General features: G+C 44.9%; 1 protein-coding gene across 1 annotated transcript; it reads right to left on the bottom strand.

Moving 5' to 3' along the window:
* Positions 1–1,542: 1,542 nt before the first annotated feature.
* LOC147980684 (uncharacterized) lies at positions 1,543–3,021 on the bottom strand. Its single transcript, XM_087515710.1, has 2 exons — positions 2,675–3,021; positions 1,543–1,963 (listed from the first exon to the last, which is right to left on the bottom strand). The coding sequence occupies exons 1-2, from the start codon at positions 3,019–3,021 to the stop codon at positions 1,543–1,545; spliced, it is 768 nt and encodes a 255-aa protein (XP_087371836.1).
* Between the last annotated feature and the right edge of the window lie 13,522 nt (positions 3,022–16,543).

The raw sequence follows: 16,543 nt of genomic DNA, 5'->3' as shown, positions 1-16,543 counted from the left end.
TATAGAGTTGTGTGATATATCTCTGGTGACGGAGCTTCTGGTGACGGAGCTTCTGGTGACGGAGCTTCCCAAGGAGTTTCAGCCTTTGGCTCCTGGTGCATAGAAGAAATGGTCATCATTCACGTAGTGAAATGGATAGTTGTGTGATATATCTCTTGAAAGCATTGTAGGCTTTGACTGTAGTGTTTTGGATGTCTTTGATTTTTGATAGTTGTGTGATATATTCACTTGTCTATGTTTCATTGGGAATTCGTTCTGGTTAAGTTCTATTTTTTCTACTAAAGTCTTGTAAACTAGTTGAACTGAAAACATGTCTTCCCAAGTTCATTACGAGTGTTTGCGGGAAAAGTGAGGTTTATCATTTATTTTCATCTGTCCCAACCTAGGTTGGACCTTTATAGTTTATGTACCCTCTTTTTCCTGTACTTATAGTATAGTTATGTTAGTACTGAATTGTAATGTCGTTCAGCGTTAGGCTTTTAAAATTTTGGTGCCACGATGTCACTTGTGGATCTAGTGTGAGTGGAGTGACGCTTCCTTGTTTTGTAGAACTGATTTCATATAATGTATTACAACTGAACTTTTTTTGTGATTGAAATTATTTACGACCAAGTAGCTACGTCATCTCTAGCTAGATTTTATTCAAGTATAAGAAATTTAGCAAGATTTGAGAGCCAAATTTTTGTTTGAACTTCTTGAATTGTAGTAGTTGAACTTCATAGTAAAATTTAAATATTGGTTTAAATTAGCTACATTTAAATATGTCTCCGGGGGGTGACCTATTTTCTAGGTTGTGGTTCTTCTCAAGGCAATGTTTTGTATGATCATAGTACTTGTCTTACAGACTAACTTGTATTGACATTTCAGTTGTACTATTAGTGTTATTCTTGAGTGTGTCAATGTTTTATGGAATGTGAACTGAAGCTTCCCGTTCCTTTTTATATTTTTGTAGAATGAATGTACTGTTTTGTTCAAGTGTACCAGAACTCTCAGTCCTAGCATGCTAGTGGCTTGGAAATGTGTACTGATTGTTCTTTGCTTTTCCTGTTGCCGTACTTAGTAAATTTCTAACTACTATTAGCACGATGCTGTTAGTAGTCCTCGGCTGAAACTTAGTCTTTTTAGTGTTCTTCTGAAACTAAAAACTGAATTTTCTTAGTGTGATAGTACTACCGTAAATGTCTAAGCTGTACTGAGCGTCCAATTGTACTATTTTGCTGTTGTCCTTAGTTAGTCTGCCACTGTTTTTGTTTTTTTTTGTGAAAATATCCATGTATGATTTTTTGTTTCTGCATGACTAGTTTCAACTTCAACTTACTTCAACTTCAAATGATGGATGAACAAAAGTAGGAAACTAGCAAACTTGTTGACTGACATAAGCAAACGATGTACATGATAGAAATAGGCAAACTTGTTCAAACCCTGGCACACATAACATAAGGTAGCTGGTTCAACAAAACGAAAGCAAACTACAAATCTGAAACAACAATATTAAGGATAGGCAAAAGTGCGAGCAACACGAATGCAGACTTTCATGCATCCTCATCCCACGAAGTTGAAGTGGTAGTAGGGGTCAGCTTCCTGCTCTTCTAAAATATCCCAACCTGTCACGATGTTGTCGATTGTCTTCCATGAATTGTACGTGGCGTACGCATCTATTCCTGCGTACGTGATGAGGTTGTCTGGCAGCGGGCTGGTCCCCCACTTTGTGTGGTCTTCCTTCTTCTCGATCTTCTTCTTCATGCCTTTATAGAATGGGTGGATGACGCCGCCTGCAACATCGGCCAAGGAGTCGAAGTATTTGCCGGTGTGTGGATCTTTCCACTTGCGCTGCATGTCGATGAAGTTGTTGGGGTTGATCTCCAAACCAGACTTGTTCAGCATCCGCTTGTCGCCTCCAATGCTGAAACCGACAAATGTGTACAATTTCTCCTCCTGCAGGAACTGTTTGAGGCGCTTGGGCCTGCAAGAGGGGAGACACACATTCAAGGTTAGTGTTATTTTTTGAAATATTTAATTCTTCTATTTTTTGTTTTTGAAAGTGATAATCCATGAGGTAGATGCTTATATAGTATAAGTCATGGATGAATGTAGTCCAGAAACTAGTACACAAAGTCCTGAAATTAAATTCAACTACACCATGTTATTTTTCTTTTTTGCTGTCTTCAGTGCTTCACCAAATTCAAGAATCAATTTAACAGATTCAATGATATATGTGCTTCTTGATTCAAGTTTAGTTTTCTTTTTTGGTTGAATAAAAGACCTATACCAGTGCTTGATACATCTTTGTGCATCAATTCTATATCAAGTTTAGAAATTAATTTGAGAAACATGTGCATCAAGATATGGACCTATACCACTTCGCCAAACATCTTTTAATACATCAATTCTATATAACTATACTAGTGCATCAAGATCAGAATCTATGCTAGCACATCAAGTTCAGAAATTAATTTGGTGCATCAAGTTCAGAATTCTATAAACATTTTTTTCAGATGCTAATCTGATGAAACAATCCAATTCACAGTTTCAGAATTGCATGTAAGTTGAGAAACATGTACTCGTGCATACACTTCACAAAGTATAGTAGTTCATCTAGTTGGGAAACTAGTTTAATGAAGTTTTTAGTGAGTAGTACTAGTACAACAGATGAATGAACAGTAGTATGGGTTACCATTTTGTGGCTGCTGCGATGTGGTAAACCAAGCAGAGTTCCTCGACGCACAACTGCAGGACTGCCGCCATCTGTGGAGGTTCATCATCCCTGGTGAACTCCACATCAACTCCGATGAAGCTCGGACACAAGCCTCCGCCCTTCATCCTGAGCCTGCTCATCACCTTTTCGGCCTTGTCTGGTTCGCTGGTGCGGACGATCTCCAGCGCCTCTTTGCCGTGGAGCTCAACCCCTGTGAGGGTTCTCGTGTACTCGCGCTTCTCACCGGGGACGTGAACGTCGACGAGGTCGCTGCTCTTGTCCGACGGATCACCATGATGACGCTTGGCGGATGGTTCCTCCGCCATCGCCTTCCTGCGGCGATTGTGGGCTTGGGAGAGAGAAGTTTGTGGTTTGTGTGCAATGGAGATTGAAGCGGCAATGGTGGTTTCTGGGAATGAGGCGGAGATGGAAGATGATGGGGTATTTTGCAGTGCATCGACGGGGATGTGTGGGAGGCGGTTCGTCAGGGGCGTGGGTGTGGTGGTCGTGGGGGTGCCCGTTTGCAGTCCCTTGTGGCAACCGCTCATTGGGTGGCGCGGGTGGTGGCCTTGAAGAAGCAACCGTCCAATTCAAATGGTTTTACTGCTGCACTGACTTGTCTTGTCAAGCTGTACTTATGACCTACTAAATCCCACTTGCAGGTCTTAGGGGTGGTGATGACGGCATTTTGGACTGTTTAGGTGACGTATGCTTTGTGATGTTTTTCCCTAAGGATGTTAAGTATTTGTTTTTCCACTAAAGTTGTATAGACTTGTTTATCTGAAGACATTTTTCAGTGCCCCGGGAGTTGTTGCTCAAAACTGGTACTTATTTTATTTTCATCTGTACTTACCTAAGTTAGGCCTTTATAGTTTTTGTATTCTCATTTTAGTGCACTTATGGTTTAGTGCTGTGTGAACTGAAATGTAATTTCATACAGCGTGCGGTTTTGAAATTTGGTGTCGTAGTGGTGTGAGTGGCCTGACTAATCCTGCTTTTTTAGTACTTATGTCATATGTATGATTGAACTGAGTTTTTTTTTTGGTTTTTTCGGTGTTTTGTGGGGATTGAGATTATTTTACGACCAGACCGTTCGTTGAGGTGTGTACAAATTTTATATAAATTAGAAATTTAGCAGAAATGACAAATAAATTCTATTTGAACATCTTTTATTTTAGTAGTTGAACTTGTGAGATTTTATATAAATTAAAATTTTAGCAGAATTGACAAATAAATTCTATTTTTGAACTTTTTGCATTTTAGTAGTTGAACTTGTCAGATTTTATGTAAATAACAAATTTAGCATAATGGACAAATATTATATGTTTGAACTTTTTGCATTTTTAGTAGTTGAACTAGTTAGATTTTATGTAATAAGATATTTAGCATAATTGACAAACATTATATGTTTGAACTTTTTGCATTTTAGTAGCTGAACTTGAAAGTAATATTTAATTCGGTTTTTTAAATTATGTACATTTAACAGATAGGATATTAAGTTCTCTTCTTTTTAGAGGTTCATTGTTTTTAGATAATTAAGTTCATTCGGAAGAGAATTTATATATTTTCAGTTTCGAACATTTTTCTTGTAGTTTATATTTTTTGCCTTGCCCTCTGGTTTGTTTAACTGGGCTTATTTGGTGTGGTGTTTGTAAATGATTCAGTCTATTGGGCCGTTTTCCGGCCCAGATAGCTTGTCTGCGCGGCTGTGCAGTGCGGCGTGCGCATGCGCTCTGGGTTTAGTCCCACCTCGCTAGTCGAGGGGCTCCGAACCTGTTTATAAGCGCAGCCGAGGCTCACTGGTCGAACTCCTCTGAATACTTACCTGAGCGCTTATACACGGCGCTCGCTCTCTCTCTTGACCTGTGGGCCCTGATCGGTGGGCCCTGTGTTGTGCGGATTACTAGGGATTCGCCTATGGGCTCAAGTTCAAGTATCTAGCAGCGTTAGGGCCTACGCCTAACCTTGGGCGGTCAGTTTTTTCTTTTTTGTTTGTTTGAATCTAGTACTTGACTCCAGGTCAGTTTTTTCTTTTTTGTTTGTTTGAATCTAGTACTTGACTCCAGCAGTAACTTGGACTGAAACTTTTTGTTCTAGTTCTTGTCAGTTTTGTGTAAGTGTAATTTTAAGATGTACTTGCGTTTAGATTAAGTTGTACTGATAGTCCATTCATAGTAGCGCTTACGGACTGATGCTTCTATGTACTTTTTATTGTAGTAAGTATGTACTGTCCGATCAAGTGTACTAGTACTGTGATTCTTAATCTGCAAGCGACCAGCATAAGTGTGTGCTGATGCTTTCTTAACTTTTTCTATTTGTAGTACTTGTTAATTATCTAGTAGCTACATATGAATGAGAACACTAGATGGAGTACTAAGAATTTTTGCTTCAACTTTTGAAGCGTTGTTAAGCAACTCAAATTGTGATGATTGTTCTCAACGTTATGTTTTATATACAATACTGAATCGAAACTAGACATAGAGCAACATTGTGTGATTAGTTGCATCATAACTAGTACTTTAGAGAAGCTACAAAGTTCTATTCAGAAGCTACTTTTTGAATTTGAAATGATGGATTAACAACATACGAAGCTACCAAACTTATATAATGAGATAAGCAAAACATTGTACTTGATGACATAAATAAACTAGTTCAACAATGACAAGCACGACATAATCATACTGGTTCAACCCAACAAGAGCAAACTACTAATTTGAAACAACAAGATAAAAGGCAAGTGTTGGGGATATTACTACTAGAGGTAAACCGGCCTTATGTAGCCGGGTTGACTCTTTGAAGATTAGAAGCCCATGAAGATGTAAAGATGCTAGCGCTTTACGGAGGGCCCAAAGGCGAGTTATAGTATGTAAATATAAACCGGCCTAGTCATGTAACTTGTATAGTAAGATAGAAAGAGAGAGGCCGAACCGGATACGTTTATAAACCGGTTTCGGGACTCTGTAGCCCGGCGGGCGTCAACCTATGTATATAAAGGGATGACCCGGCCGCGGTTTAGAGACAGACAACAACAACTCGAAAGCCAGACAAAGCGGATTCGCTCCCTGGCCTTCGAAACCCTAGCAATACCAATCACAACTAGACGTAGGCTTTTACCTTCATCGAAGGGGCCAAACTAGTATAAACTCCCGTGTCCCCTTGTCCGGTTTAACCCCTTTAAGCTAACCCGTTGCGATGGCTCCACAACTAAGTCCTTTCACGAGGACATCTTCCATGACAAACCCACGACAGTTGGCGCCCACCGTGGGGCTATCGCACGATGGTTTCGAGTTCTTGAAGGGTAGCTTCGATGGACTTAAGGGATACGCTGTGGGCCAGATGACGAAGAGTCGCCGCATAAAGCTCTACAGCGACAACGCAGGATGGGGTCCCAAGGCTGATTCAATCGAATACGGGTACCGGGTCCCCTTTGGTGGGATTCACGTCTTCATCGGCAAGATCGGCGAACCGGCCCCCGAGCCGGACATCTGCGCCGACATCATCGAAACGGCTCGGCATGCAAGTCCTTCGCCGGTTCAGCCCGAGGCAAGCCATGTTTTCGTAGGTGTTGTCCATGGATCAGGGCACGAGGACGGACCGGTGTCCGAAGGAGAAACCGTAGTCTGCTCTGATGACGAGTCTCTTGGAGAAACCAAATCGCTTTACCAGTTGCAGGACAGCCGGATTGAGGGAGGATCCGAGGGCAACAGTATTCCGGATTCCCTCGGTCTGCCAAACCGGGCCGCCATCTTCATAGCCGGCACACAATCGGCGCCTCATTCATCTACCACCGCAGCAATGCTCTCTGGTTCAACAACGGCCACACCAGCAGGGGCAGGAAGCTCGGCGCCACCTCCGGCCCAAGTCTTATCTGATTTGTTCGACGCTCTGGCAACATTGATGTCCGTGGAGGTAGACGCAGCAGCCAGGGATCAGCATGATGCGGAGATTGCAAATGTGAAAGATCAGATAGCCCAGGCCAAGGTGGACCTGGCAGCAGAGAACGCCAGGATGGCTACGGAGCGGGCCGAGTTGGAAGCACAGGCTTACCGAATTAGACTGGATCAGAATGCTTCAGAGGAAGTCATGAGAAGAAGGTACCGATCACGTCTCCCGTCGGTTTATGAGCCGCAGAATCTTTTCAACACGCCAGGCGCAGGAGCTGGTAACCAACCCACACTAAACCAGGCGGGGGTGCCAGGAGCAGGAGCGTCGGTTCAGCCGCGCACGACGGACCTGCCTCGCCAGAACAACATTGTACCATCAGCGTCGCCCGGGCATTATTCCAACCCGTTGGACAACATTGTGGCCGCTGCGTCACGCCTGGCGGCCCTCCCAACCGACGGCGAGTCACTAGTGGCAGTGGAAGCACGGCGGGCCAGGGATCTCCTTCAGACAGCACTAAATCAACAGCAAGCATATTCACACAACCGTGAGAGGATTCACTCCACTCCCCGCCCAAGCCGGAGTTATAGCAGACACGTGGAAGACGAACCGGCCGTGTCCAGTAGTGCACGCCGCCGAAATTCGCCATGAGGGAACAACCCGGCCGGGGGGTGCTAATGCACAAGATGTTGTGGATCATGGCCGCGCACGTCGAGAGGCCGAGTTGACAGCTCGACACGAGGCACGATAGCATACTCTAGTTCACCCCACTACCTCCGTGGAGCCAGGGGCGATGTTCAGTTCCTTAGGGGTACTGTGTTTATCTCTTGCTTTGCGTAATGTGCGACTACCCAAGGATTTCAAGGGACCTCGTAAGGTACCAAATTATACTGCCGATTTGCAGCCAGAGGCGTGGGTGCAGAGCTATGAGATGGCAATGGAGATGTTAGATGTAGACGAGGCGGTGTGTGCTAAATATTTCACCATGATCTTGGAAGGAACAGCTCGCACTTGGTTGAAGAGCATGCCGACCAACTCTATTGGATCATGGGCTGAATTGAAGCACCGGTTTATCCAGAACTTCAAGGATATGTGTAAGCAGCCGATGTCAATTGTAGATCTGGTCGCTTGTGTCCAAGAGGAAGGGGAGTCCAGGACCCATTGGGTCAAACAGGTCTCGGCGATTTTGCATTCGTCAGATCGTATCAACGCAGACACCGCAGTGTTAACGTTAGAGGGTAATTGCCGTTTCAAACCATTGAAACAGAAGTTGGGAAGGCTCAAATGTCACTGCAACGACATGTCAACACTCATGGCTGCTTTGGTTAAATACGCCGATTCAGATAATACCAAGGATCCGGATTCAGAGGAGGACAAACCGGAGAAGGGTAAGAAGACCGGCAATGCCAAAGGCCAGCAACACAATCCGGCAGGCCATGGAAACGCTGGTAAGAGCAAGGCCGACACTGGTTTGGACTTTATCGCAAATACCAACACGCAGGAGAATGGCCAGCGCCGTAAAGGCAAGCAGCCCCAGAGGGGTGGAGGTCCAGGCAACAATTTGGAGCGTTTGTTAAATCAGCCCTGTCCAAAGCATGGATCAAAGGAGAAACCGGCATCACATCTCTAGAAAGATTGTTATATCATGCGGGATTTCAAGAATTCCAATATGACAACAGCCCGCTCGGTGGTTCAGGAGGAGGTTTCCACAGGCCGGGTTACGGAGGCGGTGGTTCCGGTTCAGGGTTTCCAGGCAATGAAACCGGACACGTCAATCAAGGACACCAAGGCAACCAGGGAGGTTACAACCATCAGGGGAGTCAGCAGGAGCAGCAGTCGGGTTATCAGAGTAATCCCAAACAGCTGAACAGCGGGCAATATCATGTCTTCACTACTAGTTTGTGCAAACGTGATCAGAAGCTTCACAAAAGCGTAGTCAACTCTGTTGAGCCGGCAGTACCTCAGTATTTACGCTGGTCGGAGCAACCTATTTTGTGGAGCAGAGAGGATCACCCGCCCCGGGTTGATAATCCAGGTCATTTGGCCTTGGTGGTAGCCCCTCAAGTTGGGGGATACAAGTTCACTAAAGTGCTCATGGATGGGGGAAGTAGTATCAATATTTTGTATTATGATACATTCCGCCGTATGGGGTTGACAGATAAGGATCTTAAACCGTCGAATACGGTATTTCATGGTGTGGTGCCTAGTAAGTCTGCATATCCTGTTGGTAAGATAGCTTTGGAGGTAGCTTTTGGAGATGACTACGATTCAAGGTCAGAAACAGTGACATTTGAGGTGGTGAAGATCAAAAGTCCGTACCATGCTCTGTTTGGGCGGCCGGTTTATGCTAAGTTTATGGCAAGGCCATGTTATGTTTACCTGCAGCTTAAAATGCCAGGTCATAAGGGGACTATCACAGTACATGGAAGTAGAAAGATTGCTTTGGAGTGTGAAGAAGGCGATGCGGCTTATGCTGAGTCGGTTTGTGCCACGGAGGAGTTAACATTCTATAAGGAGCAAGTTGATCCGGCAGACATGACCTCCTTAAAAAAGCCAACCACGGAACATGATCCAGCATTCAAGTTCAAATCAGCTACAGACACTAAGATGGTTGACTTTGTCCCTGGCGATTCATCCAAACAGTTCAGCATCAGCGCTAACCTGGATCCCAAATAGGAAAGCGCGCTCATCGAGTTCATCTGTGAGAATCGGGACATCTTTGCATGGAAACCTTCTGACATGCCAGGTGTACCGAGAGAAGTCGCTGAGCACACACTCAACATTGATCCGAAATTCAAACCGGTCCGACAGTTCCTCCGCCGCTTCAACGAGGAAAGGCGCAAGGCTATAGGTGAAGAGGTCGCCCGTTTGTTGGCTGCTGGGTTTATTGTTGAAATTTTTCATCCAGAGTGGTTAGCCAATCCGGTGCTGGTTCTTAAGAAAAACGGCACTTGGCGCATGTGTCTGGACTACACAGATTTAAACAAGGCTTGCCCTGCAGACCCCTTTGCTCTCCCTCGCATTGATCAGATAATTGATGCTACAGCAGGTTGTGACCGTTTGTGTTTTTTGGATGCTTACTCTGGTTATCATCAGATCAAAATGGCAGTTAAGGACCAGGAGAAGACAGCCTTTATAACTCCCTTTGGAGCCTTCTGCTATGTTTCCATGCCCTTTGGACTCAAGAGTGCCCAGGCAACTTACCAGAGATGTGTTCAGAATTGCCTTCATAAGCAAATTGGGCGCAATGTCCACGCGTATGTAGATGATATTGTGGTCAAATCCATAAAGGAGGAGACTTTGATAGATGATCTACGGGAAACTTTTGACAATCTCCGGGTCTACAAGATGATGCTCAATCCGGAGAAGTGTGTTTTCGGTGTCCCGGCAGGCAAGCTCTTAGGCTTTCTAGTTTCAAACAGAGGCATTGAGGCTAATCCGGAAAAGATTGCAGCGATTACGTCCTGGGCTAAACCGGCGTGTATTAACGATGTGCAACGTCTGGCCGGCCGGATTACAGCCTTGAGCCGGTTTATCAGCCGCCTTGGAGAGAAGGCCATTCCCTTATATCAGATGCTCAAGAAAACGGATAACTTTGTCTGGAGTGAAGCAGCTGATAAGGCGTTTGAAGATCTGAAGAAACAGCTTGTGGAACCGCCCGTGCTGGCAGCACCGATCGATAAAGAGCCCTTATTATTATATGTGGCTGCTAATGCCCGGGCTGTCAGCGTAGCCATTGTGGTAGAGCGCAAAGAGCCTGGCAAAGAGTATCCGGTTCAACGGCCGGTTTATTATATCAGTGAGGTGCTCATTGAGTCAAAGCAGAGGTATCCGCATTGGCAGAAACTGGTGTATGGGGTGTTTATGGCAAGTCGGAAGCTCAAACACTATTTTCAGGGCCATCCTATCACAGTAGTCAATTCAGCTCCTCTGGGTGACATCATTCAAAACAGAGAGGCAACTGGCCGGATTGCCAAGTGGGCCATTGAGCTTGGACCCCACGGGCTCAGATATATACCCCGCACGGCGATCAAGTCCCAGGCACTCGTAGATTTCATCAACGATTGGACGGAGTTACAGGCACCTGAGGAGAAACCAGATAATACATATTGGACTATTCATTTTGATGGGTCCAGACAGCTACAGGTTCGGGGGCTGGAGTCGTATTAACTTCCCCACGAGGTGATAAGTTTTGTTATGTCCTCCGTTTGATGTTCCCTTGTACTAACAATGCAGCTGAATATGAGGCTTTACTCCACAGTCTTCGGACGGCTAAAGAGATGAATTTGAGCCGGGTTAAGTGCTTCGGCGATTCAGATCTAGTGGCTCAGCAAGTGTCTGGCACTTGGGATTCTAAGGACCCACTCATGGCTGCATATCGGCGAGAGGTGGACACAGTGGCTGGTCACTTTAAAGGTTATCAGGTGGACCATATAGACCGGCAGAAGAATGAAGCGGCGGACGCTTTAAGTCGTCTTGGTTCCCAATGTAAACCGGTTCCGCCCAATGTCTTTCTTGATGTGTTGCACAATCCCTTAGTCAAAATACCAACCGAAGAAGATTTGGTTGTTCCTGATCCGGAGGCTCAATTGGTGGCAGCTTTGCATGCCATACCGGATTGGATGATCCCATATCTGGATTACATGAACCGGGGCGAGTTACCAGCTGAGGAAACGTTGGCTCGACAGATAATCCGGCGTTCCAAGTCCATGACCATACTCAACGGGGAGTTACATCGTTACAGTGTTTCAGGAGCGATTCAACGATGTGTTTCTCCTCAAGAAGGTTGTGAGATTTTGCGAGAAATTCATGAAGGGGATTGCGGTCATCACGCCGGTTCAAAGTCGTTGGTTGCTAAAGCTTTTCGCCACGGTTTTTACTGGTTGACGGCGCATGCTGATGCGAAGGATTTAGTCAAAAGATGTGATGGATGTCAAAAGTTTGCCCGCCGTGCGCACATTCCGGCTCAAGAGTTGCGGATGATTCCAATTACGTGGCCATTTGCCACTTGGGGGTTGGATATGGTTAGACCCTTCAAGCGCTCCAAGGACAAGAAGACCCATCTATTAGTAGCAATTGATAAATTCACTAAATGGGTAGAGGCAGAGCCAGTCAGCAAGTGTGATGCAGCCACAGCGGTTCAATTCATCAAAAAGGTGATATTCCGGTTTGGCTTTCCACATAGCACTATAACAGATAACGGCACTAACTTGTCAAAAGGAGAGATGAAAGAATTCTGTCAACGTGAGCACATCCGGCTTGATCTAGCATCAGTGGCTCACCCCCAATCTAATGGTCAAGCGGAAAGGGCAATTCAAGAAATTTTGCGGGGAATCAAACCAAGGCTTATGGTTCCCTTAAAGCCGACGCCGGGTTGTTGGGTCGAGGAGCTACCTTCTGTGTTATGGAGCATCAACACCACACCCAATAGGTCTATGGGTTACATGCCTTTCTTCATGGTTTATGGAGCAGAGGCGGTTCTTCCTAGTGACATCCGTCACGATTCGCCCCATGTGGCAGCTTATGTTGAAGCTGATAATGAGACGACATGTCAGGATTCTTTGGACCTGTTGGATGAAGAGCGGGATCTTGCAGCAGCGCGTTCGGCGATTTATCAACAAGATCTTCGATGTTATCACAGCCCCGGGTTAAAACTAGAACCTTTCAAGAAGGTGATTTGGTGCTCCGGCTCATCCAGGATCAGACTGATATGCATAAGTTATCCCCCCTTGGGAAGGACCCTTTGTGGTCAGCAAAAATCTGCACAACGGATCCTACTACCTCATTGATGTTCGAGAGCATGAAGACTCACGTCAATCGGAGGAGGAGACAAAGCGGCCATGGAACATAGCTCTCCTTCGGCCTTACTATACTTGAAGCCATAGGCTTTTTCACCTGTACATATTTATGACAGTGTATATACCATATAATAAAACCGGAGCCTCCGTTATAAGCAGGGTATCTATTCTTTCTTATATCATATGTGTGCTTTTACAAGTTAACGGGCAAAGCGGAGTCTTTGTTAAACTGGATTTAGCAACTGCATAAAGATAAAGAAAGTCACTAGGGGGCTTGGTCATGTTTGAACCACAACTACACCTCTTGATAGGCATTTCAGCCACACAAGGAAAAATTTGTGGAGCCAAAGAGAGTATTGTGCACTGTACAAACTCAAACATAGGCACACGCTGAGCACCGCTCACAAAGTTACTTGGGGGCTCTTTTTTGCAAAGCAACAAAGAGTTTGAAAGGACCCTCGTAATTGGCTATCAAGCCATGGCTTGGAAGCCTGGTGTATTCACCTAAAACCCCGGGTTAACCTGCCTTCATCAAGTAAGCCACTCATATCCAGGTAATCCTGGCATGACCCATCGAACGTTTGACAAGTCAATCTTTTACAGACCCTGAACTTGTCATAGTTAAAATGGTGATTGGTTAATTGGAGGCCCATCTTAAAAGGCTTTGTTAAATGGTTTAACTCAGAGGCCTGGCAGCCCATGAAAAGCCTCGATTTGGAGCCTGGCAGCTCGTAAAAAGCCTTGCATATTTTCCTATTTGAATTTTGTTTGTTGACAATCATAAGTATTTTTTGATAAACCGGCATCCTTGATCCGGCTTGCTTTCCAACCACCAGCTGTTGGCTCATGATCAGTTATAAACCGGTGGTCACTGACCCGGTATGGTTTGACTAAATCACCAGTGTTATGAAGAAAATCCGGTAGGGGTGCCGGTCCGGTTTAATAGATAGACCAGCATTATGAAGATGAGATTATCAAACGTATCGGGTTGGTGTTAAACACCTTTGCTGTATACACGTTTGCTCACTCAATGAGGTATGTTCTGTACATTATTTTTTGTACAAACACTTGATTATTCAGCTCAAGTACTATATACTTCTTGGATATTATGACATGTTTAGCGGTAAACCGCTAGACATTTTTAAGTTTTTTGTACCCAGGAAGGCAAGTCATCATAGACTATGCATAAAATATATCCTGAAGGGCGGCACAGATTGTCACAAGGGGCTATGAAGCATGCTCGATGGCATGGCAGATAAACAAAGTTTCAGCTATCCTATTACATGAAGCTTTAAAGCGGCTCAATAGTGCCATTGTTTTTCACAGTAGCCATATAAACCGGTGACCGGGTTAGGACTCTTCATCATGACGGTTTGACGGTTGCGGATCAGTTGGTGTACGCACTTCTTCATCCCGCCCCAGCCGCTGGAAATCAGCCGTTGACCAGTCGATTCCGGTTAAAGCTTGGAATACTGCTTCTTCATGGATAAGATCAGAAGGGTTAATATCAGGGGCATAAGTGTTCTTACGAATCGGAGGCACAAGTTCTTCAACTTCATGGATCTCCGTCGGCTGTCTTTTCCCTTCTGCATCATAAAACGGTTGAAAATGGGACAAATCGGTGTCTTTAGCTAATTTGCTGGCCGCTGGGTGCATCTATTTGGTCAACCACCGAAGATCATCATTGTCAAAGTTTGAATCGTCTTCTTTCACGCCTGGATACCCTTTAATGATATCCTCCGCTTCATGATCTGGAATCCAGGCCTTGGCTTGAATAAGGGCAGTTAATGCTCCGGCTCTTGCAGTAGCTCTTTTCAACTCGGCAATACGCGCCGGTAACATGCCCAGCTTCTCAAGGGTTTCCTTAATCAACGTTGGCGCCGGTTTGTTATAAGTTGTTGTACTAATGGCTCGCTGAGATCCAGAGTATAGCTGCTCAACCAATGTGTATGCCGCTTTGAGCTTCATCCGCATATCTGCACCAAGATGAGTGATCCGAGTTCCTGCCAAAGATTTTTTTTCAACATCGTGGTCAGTTTTAAGATTCATTGACTAATGCAACATACATAAGCAGATACTTACCAAAGATAGCAGAGGTCATAGCGTTGATTTGGCGCTTCAAACCGGCTAGTTCTTAGGCCACCGGTTTCAGGTCTTCCTTGGCATCTATGGCTCTTTTGGTCAAACCGGCTTTTTCGGTTTCCCATGCAGCACGATCTTGATTGAAGTATTCTTTCAATTTTTCCATTCCAGCCAGGGCCTGGGTCAGCTCCTCTTTGGCTTTTGCAGCTTCGGCTTGTTGCGACTTCACATTTTCTTGCAAGTCAGAGTTTTTGGCATCTTTGCTTCTCAGTTCAGCCTGCAACATTGAAGGTATCTTCAACAAAACAACATATATAGGCACTAAGTATAAAGCATATAACAAGTTATCCACTTCATACTTGGGGGCTAATGCTTATTTGCTCTCAAATACTACCCTCTATGCAAGTCTCCAGAACAATGCAAGCATTATCCTTGACACTTGGGGGCTAATGTACGTTTGTTCTAAACTGGCGGTGTGGAATAAAAACCGGATTAACTTGCCAAGTTAAACCGGCCTTTGGGGGCTATGCTACAGAATGTTATCTAATTTTTCAAACATGAGTTTTATCTATGATTGAAGACACGCCTTGGCAAGGATTAATGATGGGATGCTTAAAGTATTACAAAGACCCGGTTTATGATTGACAATCATAAAACGGCCTTTGGGGGCTACTTGGAATAGTATTTCAGCTCTAAATCAATGTGCAAGGGAGAAGAATTTACCTCATATCGTTCTTTCATCAAATTCACCAAACCGGCTTCATACTCCCGGTTTGAGTGCAGACGGTTCAAGAAGCCGGAATGAAGCTCATCAGCGTTAAGATGAGCATAGTTTGATAAGTCGCTGCTCCATTTTTCTTTATCCCTAGCAATTTTCTCTTCTTTGGCACAATGCTGAGCCAAAATGACGGGATGACCAGGAGAACTGTGGCCTGCTCCAGTAATAATAACGTCATCGCCTTGGCCTTCAGGATTTTGGGCGGATGATGATGGAATTTCAGTATCTTTCATTGGATTAGCCCGGTTTGGTTCTGCCGGTTCAGCATCAGGGGCAGCAGGCTCAGCATCTGTGGGTTCGTCAGTATGTTGGCCGTCAAGGGGCGGATCATCAAAAGTTGTTTCAGGATGGAGGCCTTCCGGTTCACCTGTTTGCTCCGGTTCAACTCTTGGTTCTTCTTCTTCAGCAACAGGGTCTTCTGGCGGATTGGTGACCCGAGCTTTCTTGCTGGGTCTGGCTTTGGCCCTGCAAACAGAATAAAAAGGGTTAACATCCTGTTCAAAAGATGTAGGGCGCATTGAAAGGAAAGGTTTTTCGTAACTCACCTAGCCACAGTTTTCAAAGGGGGAGTTGAATTGTTGTCGATTCACCAGAAGAGGAAGGAGGTGTCACCTGATAATTTGAATCGGGCGGATTAAGAGGTTGTCTGAAATAACCTACCTTGGGGTAAGAATGTTCAGAAGTAGGAGAGACCTCAGACCGACGCTTCCGAACCGGAGTATCAGGTAAATCGGTAGAGGTGACCTGTTGGCCACTGTGCCGAGTTGTCCGGCGAGCCTCATGCTGTTGAGTCTTCAAAATAAATGTTGGATCCAAGTGATCAAGAAGATGAGAAAAGCTTACTTTCCGGATTGTTTGGCGAGTTTTTTGTGTTGGCATAGAGTCTGAACCGGAGGAAAGGGTAATTACCTCTACGTCCTCAGCCTGACTTGCTTCGGCCTCCTGAGGAAGATCATTGTTAACAAGATGCATAAAAAGAGAGCCAAGTGAGTCAAGTTCTACCTCAGCTTCTGGGTCATCAGTATCATCATCAAGTTCCATAGAAATCCGGTCAGCCGTTTTCCGCTTTGATGTCCGTTTTACGGCTTTGGTCTTCGGGCGGGTTGGTTTGGCCACTTTATCTCCAGTTGGTTTTGCCGCTTTCTCTATGGATTTTCGTTTCCAGAAAGGGTCATCACCCTATACATATAAAGAAGAAGGGTTACAGCTTGTATAAGTCAAAGATATTAGAGATGAAGAGGAAGTGTAATGCTTACAGCAGGCGGTTTGTTCTTGGTGTAGAAGGGATTCAGACCGGTTTGACTATAG

This window comes from Triticum urartu, chromosome 3A (assembly GCF_056163025.1).
Source record: "Triticum urartu cultivar PI428250 chromosome 3A, HENAU_Tu73, whole genome shotgun sequence".
Lineage (NCBI taxonomy): Eukaryota > Viridiplantae > Streptophyta > Magnoliopsida > Poales > Poaceae > Triticum > Triticum urartu.
Note: the sequence above shows the minus strand (reverse complement) of the source record. Positions and strands in the feature narration are given on the sequence as shown.